At 51.6% G+C, this 12010-nt stretch overlaps 1 protein-coding gene and 1 long non-coding RNA gene across 5 annotated transcripts in view; one reads left to right on the top strand and one right to left on the bottom strand.

The window, feature by feature from the left end:
- Window positions 1-298: 298 nt before the first annotated feature.
- Window positions 299-12010, bottom strand: part of NUP188 (nucleoporin 188) — a 47713-nt gene continuing 36001 nt past the window's right edge. For all 4 annotated transcript variants that reach the window (XM_070251566.1, XM_070251567.1, XM_070251569.1 and 1 more), the window contains 19 exons: window positions 10860-11066; window positions 10573-10742; window positions 9805-9874; window positions 9335-9402; window positions 8712-8907; window positions 6946-7023; window positions 6532-6617; window positions 6125-6270; window positions 5635-5816; window positions 3982-4182; window positions 3718-3810; window positions 3143-3301; window positions 2666-2803; window positions 2189-2263; window positions 1869-2102; window positions 1626-1757; window positions 1286-1359; window positions 1020-1149; window positions 299-893 (listed from right to left, as the gene is read on the bottom strand). In XM_070251566.1, coding sequence (XP_070107667.1) covers window positions 717-893; window positions 1020-1149; window positions 1286-1359; window positions 1626-1757; window positions 1869-2102; window positions 2189-2263; window positions 2666-2803; window positions 3143-3301; window positions 3718-3810; window positions 3982-4182; window positions 5635-5816; window positions 6125-6270; window positions 6532-6617; window positions 6946-7023; window positions 8712-8907; window positions 9335-9402; window positions 9805-9874; window positions 10573-10742; window positions 10860-11066 — 2616 coding nt within the window. In that variant the 3' untranslated portion in view covers window positions 299-716. The remainder of the gene's footprint in view (window positions 894-1019; window positions 1150-1285; window positions 1360-1625; window positions 1758-1868; window positions 2103-2188; window positions 2264-2665; window positions 2804-3142; window positions 3302-3717; window positions 3811-3981; window positions 4183-5634; window positions 5817-6124; window positions 6271-6531; window positions 6618-6945; window positions 7024-8711; window positions 8908-9334; window positions 9403-9804; window positions 9875-10572; window positions 10743-10859; window positions 11067-12010) is intronic.
- Window positions 5153-7745, top strand: LOC138920802 (uncharacterized). The gene is made up of 2 exons (XR_011432613.1): window positions 5153-5383; window positions 6448-7745. It is a non-coding gene; the product is annotated as an uncharacterized lncRNA (long non-coding RNA).

The raw sequence follows: 12010 nt of genomic DNA, 5'->3' as shown, positions 1-12010 counted from the left end.
CTTCAGGAAAGGCTACACTCAGCAGTAAGCTCAGCCAGCTGGTAAACAAGTCTGTGGCAGGGGCAGGGGGATAAGACCTGGGCAGGCCAAGGGAGGGACAATTTGACAGTGTCCACCACCCATCCCCGACCCCCAGAACATTAATGGGAGGGATGGGAGTGAGTCAACCTCAGTAAATACCCTGCCTTCCCCAAACCTGTGCTCCACTCGCAGGGCCCTGGCTGAGGCAGATTGTTGTTCAATGCTCTGAGAGCTGGCTGGTCGTTCCTGGGCTTTGAAGGCACACATCACACAGGTGTCTATAAACAGTACTTTAATATTTGTATAAATAGACCACAGTATTACCAAAAAACTGCAAGAACAGAGCATGGAAAACATTTTCAAACCCGTGCATACAGCGCCCCCCTCTCCCCAGGCTGGGCTCAAGTGCTGTGGGGGAATGCTTGAAGGAAAGGAATACACTTCTTTGGGGCATTTGGAACATGAGCACGTGAGCACAGCAGACTCCTGGCTCCCCGCCCCTGCTGCTGACCTCTTGATCTATTATAAAAATAATGCCAGTGGGCAGGGTGGTTGGAGTCGTGGCCACTCTGGGGAGAGGGTGACAGGAGCTGCTCTCAGTCCCAAACAGGGCCCCATAGGGCCAGCAGCACCCTGCTGCCCAGGGCTGCTGTGCAGGCTGGTGGCGAGTGGTAGGAAGGTGGCATGCCACTGCCCTATCTTTGCACGTGTCGGACAAAGGCCTGCACTAGCTGGATCAGAGGCTCCTGACTCTCAGGGCTGGCCTTGGAGAGAGAGGTGGACTTGCCCTGAGGCGAGGGGAGGACACCAGCAGCAGGGGAGCTGGGGGCTCCCCGGCGGAAGTAGCGCGAGAGGCTGGAAAGCAGCGTGCTCTACAAGAGAAAAAGCACCTTGATGAGATGAGGTCCTGCTTCCCGCTACCCTCGGGGGCAGGACCCCTCGAGACTCTTCCCCACTGGCCCTGCCTCCTCCAGTCATAGCCCTCCAGCCATCCGTACCAACTCTGAGCTGAGCTCCTGCTTCATCCGCTGTTTGTCCCGGGGGTGCACAGCTGGGTCCCTAAGGTAACGCATTGCCTGGGAGATGAGCAGGTAGAAGCAGTTTTCCATGGTAAACATGAGGAGAGACCTAGGAGAAGAGCAGGTTTTTGGTACCGTCACAGAGGGCCAAGCCGGGAGGTGCAAGGTAGGCTGCTGAACCAAGAGAATAGCCGGCCCGTGACTGCCCCAGCCCCAGACTAATTCCAGAAGGACGGCTTTCTTACTTCAGTGTTTTGGTCCCTTCCGCCTGTGTGCTGAGCCCCACAGCCTGGGTGAGTGGCTCCTTTTTCTTGTCCAGCTAGAGGAAGAGAAGGGGTAAAAATATAAGGTAACAGTAACAGCTCCGACTCATTGAGAGCTTCTTCCTGTCGGCAGGTCGTGTGCCAGCAATTTTTATCAGTTACCTCATTGAATCCTTGCAATAGTTCTCACAGGTAGACTCTCATACTAATTTTATGAAGAACAGGCTTGGGAAGGCTAGATGAATGTGCCCAAGGTCATGGTTAGGAAGTGGCAGACTGGGAGAAAGACCTGGGTTGAGTGGCTAGACAGCACCCAACTTACCTCTCCAAGCATGTTTAGGGCCACATTCACTGTGGCCAGAAGGGTCCCGAAGGAAGGGGCCACTTCAGAGTCAAAGGTGGGAGTGGTAAAGCTCAGGGCAAATAGGAAGTTGTATTCAGCAAGGTCCAGGGACTGCAAAGTAAGACAAGAGCGGTCTAGGGCCCAGCTAGGACCCCAGATAGCTCTTCAGTGCAGAGCAGAGCGCAGCAAAGCCTTTGTGGCTCAGTGCTGGGAGGCTGGTACCTGGTCCAGCAGGATCTGGCAGACGTCCGGGGTGAAGTGGCGCAGGGCCGCCAGGGTCCTGCTGAGGATCTTGAGAAGGCCGTACTGGACTGTGTGCAAGGCTCGCTGCTCCGAGGCCTCTGTGTCAGCAGAGGGCTGCTTGGAGGAAGAGCAGGAGGGGGCAGCAGGGGCAGCTGTGGGTGGCCGCTGAACTCGAGGGGTGACAGCCGAGGGGATACCGTCCCCATTTTTGTTCTGGGGAAAAGACAAGAAATGGAGGTGGAGCCCAGAGAAGCCAGGGGAGAGGCACTCCCGGCAGCCGGGACAGGCAGGGCCGTTACCTGCAGGTAGTGCTGCAGCATCTTGCGGCTGTGCAGGAGGGAGGTGCAGGCCTGGCACAAGTAGCCCAGGCTGACCTGGAGCAAACACGGGGGAGGGGGGGCCGGGTTCTCTTAGCAGCGGCCTCGGCCAACTGACCAGACTAACGACACAGGTCTCTACGTAACACCAATGCACTTCTGTCTCTCACTGAGCGCCTCCTAATGCTCACCTCTCTATACTTTCTACCTTAAAGCCTGTTCCTGAGGGATGTGAACCAAGGTCTGTCCGATACAGCCTAGGTTCTTAAACTACAAGGCTGCCCTTTGCTCTGGAGGGAAAACTTTGGCTCCAGAGAAAGCACCATGAAACCAAATCCCATGCTCCTTAAGCAAAAAGCCCACGTTCCAGAACAGGCCTGCAATTCACTGGAGGTGCCCACCGCCCCGTCCCCAAGCATTTGCCCTGACCCCTCCAAGAAATGAGGCCTAAGGCCCCACCTGGACATCCCGCATGAGCTGAGGCAGGTGGAAGTGCCATTCCTTCATGAAGCTGGAGAGCTGCAGAATGAAGCCCACAGTGTGGTCCGCCTCCTCCAGGCAGGCCAGACTCTGCACTGTCCTCACCGCACTGAGGCACTGGGAGGGGAGAGACGGGAGGATGGGGTGACTCACAGACCTGACAGGCCTGCTCCTGTCCTCCCGTGGGAAGGACAGGTCCTGGGCCCACAAACGTTGAGGTGGCGGCACAACAGGCGGCTTGGCATTATGACTAACAAGTTTCTGTCTGAGCTGATCCCAGACCGTTCCTCTCACTTACCAAAGCAGCTGCACTGGTTGGCCAGTCAGCTAGCAGTCCTTAGAGCACTGCGGAAATGGGGGCACAGACACCCCTCCACTGCCAAGCCTCAAGCCCTGAATGGCTCAGACCCCCTTTAGCCCCCAGCCCCCACCCCTTTGGTGCTGGCAGCCCCTCACCTGTAGGGTCCGTTCCTGATGAACGCCCATGAAGTCCAGGGCCTCGGTGAGGAAGTTGTAGCGCAGAGTTTTAAGGAGCCGCTCCATCAAAGACATTGACAGGCGGTAGACCCCCGGCCAAGAGGGGGCATCCAGGGATTTCCGAGAAGTGCTGGGTGTCTAAAACACAAACAGCAGACAAGATCAGGACATGGCGCCCAGGAACCCAGCTGACAGGTACAGCGGGGCCTCCTTGCAGCACAGCAGCTAATGCAGCCTGGCTGCTCGGAGGAGAAAAGCTCCTGATGGGCACTGCCACTGCCTAGCAACCAGCAGGGCCAGAGAGGGTCTGAGGCCAGTGGTCGCAAGGAAAGAGTACTAGGCAGAAATACAAGAATCCTGGGTTCTAGACTCGGGTCTGCCACTAACTAGCTTCCCTTGCTAGAGCTCAGTGTTGGGGCAGGGAGAATTCTATACTATTAGTGCATCAGCCACTAAAGAGAACAACTTCTGGGGCAAGCGAAAGCACAGGGGCAGGGGGAACTTTCCCAGTGGAACTGCAGTCTGGCCAGTCTAGCCTCCTGACTGGCGCTCACCTGCACCGTCCCATTGGTGCTGAGCTGGTACACACTCAGGAGGGGCAAACAAATGCTCTGGGTGATGCCGGCTCCAGCCACTGCTGTGGCTCCCTGGGAGGGAAAGACACTGAAGGTGAGGGAACCTGTCCCTGCAGCCACCCCGCCCAGGGGCAGGTGGAGCTCTCAGGCTAGACCGCAGCTTCTGGGAGAATCACAGGCAGTCTCGGAACCTGCCCAGCATAAGCACCGAGGCTCCCTCCCACCCTCAGGCGTGCCTCCTACCTGCTGGGTGCGAGCCAGGGTGAGGAGCAGGTGCAGCGCCGCCTCAGTGAAGTGCAGGTTCTGCTTCAGGCGAAGGCTCACCTCTAGGGTAGTGAGGAGGGTCGGCAGGATGGGGAGCCTGCGGGTCACCTGCAGCCACGAGTCACCATCCTCATCCACCTCACACAGCTCCTTGGCCAGGTGCAGGCCCAGGACACACACCTGCTGGGGCCCAGGGGCCAAGACGGGTAAAAGGGAAGGAAGCAGGGCAGGGGAAGAGGAGGAGGAACAGGAAGAGGACAGCCAGGTCACACCCATCTCCAAGTAAACTTGACAGAAACAGAACTCATGACCTCTCCCAATCCTGCTCTGCTCTGTGTCTACCCCTCGGGGACCAGCAACTCCTCCATGGGAACGAGCCACCCCCACACTGACAAGACTACCTTTGACTCTTCCCTCCCATTGCCCAACTGCCACCAATACGAGTCAGTGCTACTTCCCGTCTCACATCTGTCACTCCACACAGCTGTGCCACTGCGTGGAGCCAGTGACCTCCCCTCGTGCTGCACTCCTGCAATCACCTCCTAAATGGTCCTTCTTCATGCTCTCTGATCGATACCAGTGGCTTTTCAAACTTTTTTTCTTTTTTTTTAAAGATTTTATTTTTTTCCTTTTTCTCCCCAAAGCCCCCAGGTACATAGTTGTATATTCTTCGTTGTAGGTCCTTCTAGTTGTGGCATGTGGGACGCCGCCTCAGCGTGGTCTGATGAGCAGTGCCATGTCCGCGCCCAGGATTCGAACCAACAAAGCACTGGGCCGCCTGCAGCGGAGCGCACAAACTTAACCACTCGGCCACGGGGCCAGCCCCTCAAACTTATTTTTGACCACAACCCAAAGCAATAAATATTTTTTACATTGTGCCCTAGCATGCACATATTTACATTTCAGTGAATGGTACCTACCCTTACATCTCACAAAGCATGCTCATATTTTCCTTTACATTTTATTCCACTTCACTTTTAAAAACTGCTAGTTATAACCAAATGAGCTAATTTCGAGATCCATGTGGGTCATGGCCCACAGTTTGAAAAACACTGTTCTAGACTCCATCCAAAATGATCTTTCTAGAGTTCAAACCTGATCGTTTCTCTCCCTTGCTTAAAATCCTTAAATCGCTTCCTATTTCACTTAGGACCAAGATGAAAGACCCCGACAAGGCTGCCGGTTGTCTAGCCCTCAGCTGTCCAGGCCTCAACATCTTCGCTCACACCAGCCTTTCTCCAGGTCACCAGCTGACTCTTCCCCACAGCTCACCACACACTGTGTTTGCTGCCCGAATCTCCCCTGCCCCTGTGCCTGCCTGACTCTACCAACGCTTGAAGTCACTGCTGGCAGGGCGCTTTCTCTCTGAGGCCCTAGATAGGTGAGAACTCCACGCTGTATGGTCTCCCTGTATTTCTCCCATGCAGGACTTGCCACAATGGAATTCTGATGCTTCTCTGCAGTCTCTGATTTGTTAGCTTCCACCGACCAGGCTGTAAACTCCGCCTAAGTGCAATGACTATCTGTCCTATTCACTAATCCCCCCTAGGCCCTGCCACAGAGCAGGCAGGCAGCTCATATTTGTTGGATGCGCATGGGAAGGACAGGCTGCTTCCAAAAGCACTCCCTCACCCCATCACGCTGGTCCTTGTGGCGGAGCCGTGAGCAGTCATCAGTCTCCATGCTGTCCTTGTCCTCCGCGGCACTGCCCGAAGCCAGACTATGGCGGGTCTGGTCGAAGAGTGCAATCACCTCTTCCTGGAGGGTCTCACAGACATTCAGCACCAGCTGGGAGTACTGAGGGATGTCACTCACTGCAGAGCAGACAGGGAGGGGACATTATCATGCTCACCCTGCCAACTCTCACTGCACACCAAGGTTTCCTTCCCAGACAGGTGGCTGGGAACGTAGCATGGTGCTAAGAAGGAGAGTATCTGTCCCAGGGGAGAGGAGGAGAAACAAGTGAGGGAGGGAAAGAATTTTCCTAAAGACAAGAGTTCTAAGACTGAAAACTCAAACCTCACAGGAGAAACGTCCAGCTCTGAGCTGGAGGAAGCCCTGCCCAGGCTGGCTGCCAGCAGGGGCGAGGAGACCACTCCTCCCACTCCACTCTGCCCCTCACCTCTCATCTCCTTCATCTGCAACACTGTGATGAATGCTGAGAACACCTTGGCCTTGGTCTTCTCCATGAGTTGCTGGTCTGCCTGCAGCACTCCCTCCAATATCTCCGTCAACGGTCCGAGGATTTCATCCACAGAACCTAACTCTCTAGAAATAACATGGGGTGGAGAGGGAGGGGAGAACACAACTCATAGAGAGGCCACAACTGCACCGCTCCATCCCAGGACACCGCGGGGCAGCCTGCCTCTCATCCTGGCTTTGCTGTCAGCCCCACTCCCTACAATGGAAAGCCAGCCTTTTTCACACCCATTTTCTCCCCCTCAGGAAGCTGACGGGTCAGCAAAGAGGAACGAGCAGGCCCTGATGCAGGCTCTGGCTGCAGACCACCTCTCCTGGCACAGTGCTCACCTCTTCCACTGCCGGAGGAGGATGAGCAGCAGAGTGCACATCATGGAGCCGAGGCGGAGGCAGTTCACTGAGGCCGGGACTAGGAGCTGAAGGGAGACAGCAGACCAGATAGAAGTCAGGCTTCCTGTGAGCTGACATGGCGAGAAGATTCGAGCTCCATCCAGAGAGCTCCTTTCAGCCTCATGCCTTTCTATCCTAGCAGTGAGCTCACAGGGGTGGGACACAGGGAGAGGCCAGGGGCTGGCACAGCAGCAGCAGACCCCTGCCTCCCCACTCCCCATCGCAGCCTCAGGCCTCCCAGGCCAACTGAACCCTCTGACCTGACCACTCACACAGCTGCAGACTCATGAGCTGCAATTTGACCTCGGAGACCTTCTCCCTGGGAGCAATGCAAAATCTCCCAGACACACTTACTAACGCTTTGGTCCCATCAAGCACGTCAAGAAAGAGCTGGCGACGCACTGCAGAGTCGGTCAGGTGCATTATCTCCGCCTGCAAAGGAACAGAGAAAAAACATCAGTTGGGAAAATTTCCCAGACTTTAGAAGCCAAGAAATGTGGGGTCCTCTATCAGGCAATTAGTCATTGTCTCCCTGATTAAAATGGGGCTTGAGGGCCCTGCTGTTTTTTTGCCCATGCTTAGCTATGGTGAGAATCAAGCCCAGGTTCACCTCCCCCTCCTTATGACATCCTTCCTCTGCTCAGACTCTTTAAAGGCTTCCCAGTGCAAGGGAAATACAAGGTCTAGGAGGACCCATAGCATCTGGTCCAACTGATTTTGGTGTCACGCCCACCTGTGCTCACTCTATTCTAGCCCTATCGACTCCTTCCTCCTCCTGAACATACCAAGTCTTTCCACTTCTGCACCCTGCACTAGTCAGTCTCTCCGCCTAGACTACTCTGTTCCACACTCTCTACCTGGAAGGTTCCTTTGCACATTCAGATCTCAGTTTGGACATCACCTCCTCAGAGAGGGCCTCCTTGACTACTCCTATCTTACCTTAGTGTTCACAACCACAGCATCCTGATTCTTTCCTTCATATTGAATTCTCATAATCTGGAACTATATTTCTTTGTGAATTTGTTTACAATTTGCCTCCCTCCCAGGCCACTCTCCATGAGATCAAAGACCTTATCTGCCTTATTCACTGCTGTATCCCCAGTGCCTGGAACAAGGTAAGCTTTTCATTAATATCCATTAAATGAATGAATGAATGAATGATCAATATCCTAGACTTAACCAGACAGGCTTCCTAAGAAGAGGATGGTGGATTTTCAGAGTACGATTCAAGAAGTGCTGCCCAGCTAGGGCCTAAAAGGCAGCTGACACACAGTTATTCCCTGGGGAATCAATCATTCCCCAAAGACGGCTGAGCCTTCTGATGGGTTTGTAGCCTCAAGGGTCCAAAACCACTGTGCCACAGCAAAGCTCCAAGGCCAGGGGCACTCTGGCACTAGGGAACAAGTTGCAGAAGATGTGAGAGTGTGCTGGGAACAAGGGGCATCCATCAAGCTGAAGCTATTCATCAAGTCAAGATATTAATCTGGATTCCCCAGGGGAGAACAGTCCAACACTAACTCCTCACTACACAGCATGATGGTGTCAAACCACAAAAAAAATGCTAAGAAAAAAATGCAAACTCTTCCCAGATGTTAACTCTCTCTCTAAAAACCAACTCTCAGTAGATACACATTGCAGAAACAATGGCCTCTATTTTCTAAGAAGACCAGGAAATACTGTTCCTAGAACCAATGAAAACAAACTGCCCTCTGGAGAGGGTGCTGCTGCAGCTGTCACAGCCACCTGCTGACTAGTCAACAAATATTTACCTAGTGTCCATAGGGCCCACTGCCGACAAGGCAAATGTGCACAAGAGGTTGAGGAAGGAAGAGAGCCCCTAAGACCCATCCAAGGCCACAAGGGGAGCTGCTGGAGGCTTGTATGAACATCTGAAGGGATTTAAAATTACTTCTCTGCACGTTTCTTAGGGTCTCTTGTCAGACCCAACACCCTCAAACACTCCATATTAGCTCCCATTTTTTGGCACAGAACCTGTTACATTTTAACTCTCAGGGAAAAATCCCGATTCATTCTTTATCCCAAGGGGCTGTATCTGCTAGGCATCCTGGCACATCGTTGCTAGGATACCAAAGTGAAAACTCGTCCCAGGAGGTTCTTACGTGACTTGTGGCAATGATGAGAAGCATCCTCCAGGCGGAGACCAGCATCTGATACTCTACCAAGGAGGTGCAGCTGCTGCCCTCTGTGTCAGCCGTGTGAACTGCCAAGGACTTGACATACCCTGACCAGTAGGTGAAGCGATTCTCGCTGGAAAATTTCTTGAGTGTATCTTTTAATGACTGGTCTAATGAGCCCCTAGAGTGTCATGAAAAAACAAAACCTACAGTTAGGTTTTGAAAACAGATGGGAATGTGATGGGCAGAGACCCTTGTTGAGGCAGAGAAAGCAACCTCACATGGGCTTAAAGGCAGTCGGCTCCGGATCATCTCCAATGTGTGGGGTTCATACTTCTTGCTCAACATAATGAGTTAGGCTGAGGCCTTTTCCAGGATTCCTCCTCCATAAAATCCCGAGCACATGGAGTTTGCTTCACAACAACTCTTTCTGACAATCATAAACGCCATCAATGGATTGGCCAGGGACATAGCTCAGTGGCCCTCCACAAATGGCCCCAAACCAGCTCTCTCCTCTGCCTTGGCCTACACAGCCGTGCACCCAGTGGGAGGCCACCACAGTCCCCCAAACACCTTTAATTAAAATCTCAAAAGGGAAAAGGACTCACTTAACTACATAGTATATCTCCAAGCAAATTATCTTCATGACGAGGGCACAAGTTTCCAGGACGCTGGGCTGTGGAGGAAGAGAGCGGAGCAGGTACCAATCAGGAGGAGAACGTCTTCTCTGGTACCCTCCCGCAAGGTAACAGAACAGAGGCCCCAAATTGGCGAACAAGAAAGCACATTCCCTCTCAAATGAGAAGAGGCATCTAACTTGCAGGAGCAGAAGCGCCAGGCCTACAGTGTCTCCAAGAGCGTGGAGAAGCCCAGACAGCCATCAGCACAGAGCAGGGCATGCCACTTTCTCTCTCAAAGCAAGGCATCACAGGGAAAGGAAGCAAGCACTTCTCTAAGAAAGAAGTTTCTAGTGAAGAAAATGTTCTGGGTGTTTAATTAGGAGAGCTGTCATTTTCTAGAGCTCGGCCTTTCCTCCTAGGGACTCACAGTCACTGTCCCACCTTCCACCACAGCTTACCTCAGATGTTTCTGAGGGAGGAGAAAGGGTGCCAAACAGTGGACTGGTTAAATTCTCCCAAAACTTGGGTCTAGAAAAGAAAATACAAGTTGGGAATCACACTTTCTCCCACATAGTCCCTTCTCTCTCCATGTCCCTTTGGTGGTTACTTCCTATTTTACCAGTCCCAACCCTAACATGTTTTTCACAGGTCTCTTGCTCCTACATAAATATAAAGGGTTCCATAGATAAAATTATGTTTTCCCCTTAAGAAGCACAATTGTATGTTACAGAGTCGACCAATAACAACTCTCATGATTCATTCCACTGTGCATTTCCAATAGTCTCACAAGGAAGAGAGTGAGGAGGGAAATAAGGACAGCAGACTCCCACGTTTAGCCTTTGTAATGTTTCTTCCCTTTGTGCAAACAGGATCCATGAGAATAGAGTGTTTCATGCAGTTCAATGGCTTGAGCAACCCACTCTCATCTGAATCTACTCTTTCTCAAGAGCAATGGATTTTGGGGGTTGGCAGGGAACATAAGAGGTGAGAACTCTAAGGTAAATACAGCTTTACCTTAGAGTAAAGATGACACCTACTAGTGGCAGCATTAAAAAGAGAATAACTAAGAATAAAACTCCCACACATTGACCAGGCACTAAGCACTTTTTACGCATATGCTCAGTGAGCTGTCACAACAAACCTCTAAGACAGGAACTATTGTTACCCTCATCTTACAGACAAGGACGTGAGCCTTGCAGGTAAAGTAACTCCAGAGGCAGACTTACTTGGTTCTGAGGACCAACATGGCACTGTCCCGACGGTCCTGCCACAGGGCATGCAGAAAGGCAATGGCCGCACGATGCAGCAGGGGTGGGCACCAGTAGCGATCCTCTTGCTGGGAATCAATCAGCTCCAGCACCGCATGGAGACAGCTCCATACCCCAAGGCTGAATTCCTGTAAGCGGGGCAAGCGCGAGTTCAGTCCCACAGCCGCTGCCAACAAGCACCTGTAGAGCCCCACACCCACCTCCCAGGAAGCCATCTCCCAACTTCATCCCAGGTACAGGCGCACCTTGGAGCCATCACTGCCATCCTTCACCTCCAGATTCAGAAATAGTTCAATGAGGCCTGGCTGAGTCTCTACTGCAACCGTGAGGAATTCTAGAATCATGACTTTGATGCGCATGTCCTCAATCTTGCTCTGTAGTCGGATCAGGAAGGCATCTCGAATGGCAGCCGCATCATTGCCCAGACAGGCATACACTGACATTGGGGCCACCTGGTGGAGACCAGGATACACAGACTTAAGGTTCTACTTCCAGAAAAACCTCAACAAGCTCCTACAGAAGGGTGCTGGAGAACTCTCAGAAAATGGGTACAAAGGGAAACATCCAGATACATAGTTCTGGGTCAAAAGGGCTATCACCCCAAATGACAGGACAAGATGCCCCACAATTTACAAGAGAAATAGTAATCAACGTAAAAAGATGTACAATCTTTCTCATGGTTAAATAAATGCAAAATAAAAAATGAGACAATACTGATTTGCTATTAGCTTAGCAAAGATTAAAAAACTGATGAAGTCATTGTGGCAAGGATATAAGACTTGGCATTCAGAGTATAACCTGTTACAATCCTTTTTAAAGGACAATTTGGAAATGTCTAATAAAAATTAAAATGTTCATTGATATCAATGTTTAGCAACTGTAAACAAAAGTTCAGAGTTTTATGGATTATAATGTTCACTGCAGCACTGTTTGCAATAGTGAGAGACAGAAAATAGCTCAAATAAGTTAGGATGCATCCATCCTATGGCATGCCACACGAGCAATAAAGAGAATGAAGTAGCTCCAGCAGTACCACATGGAAAGACTGAAAGATATGGTGTGAAGTGAAGAAAACCAGTCACAAAACAGTTTGTCTAGTGGAATTCTACTTTTGTAAAGAACAAAAGGGCACATCCAAATACCCTTTAATATATAAGCACAGATAAAAAGAAATCTGGAGCAATGCGTACCAACCTGCTCATAGGGACTCTTGGAATGAGGAGATCATAAGGTACCTTAACTTTCTGTGCTACATTTATCTGTAACATTTAAATTTTTTTTTTTTTTTTTGGAGGAAGATTAGCCCTCAGCTAACTACTGCCAGTCCTCCTCTTTTTGCTGAGGAAGCCTGGCTCTGAGCTAACATCCGTGCCCATCTTCCTCTACTTTCTATGTG

Source organism: Equus caballus, chromosome 25 (genome assembly GCF_041296265.1).
Source record: "Equus caballus isolate H_3958 breed thoroughbred chromosome 25, TB-T2T, whole genome shotgun sequence".
Lineage (NCBI taxonomy): Eukaryota > Metazoa > Chordata > Mammalia > Perissodactyla > Equidae > Equus > Equus caballus.
The sequence above is the reverse complement of the archived record's forward strand: the minus strand, read 5'-3'. Positions and strand labels throughout refer to the sequence as shown.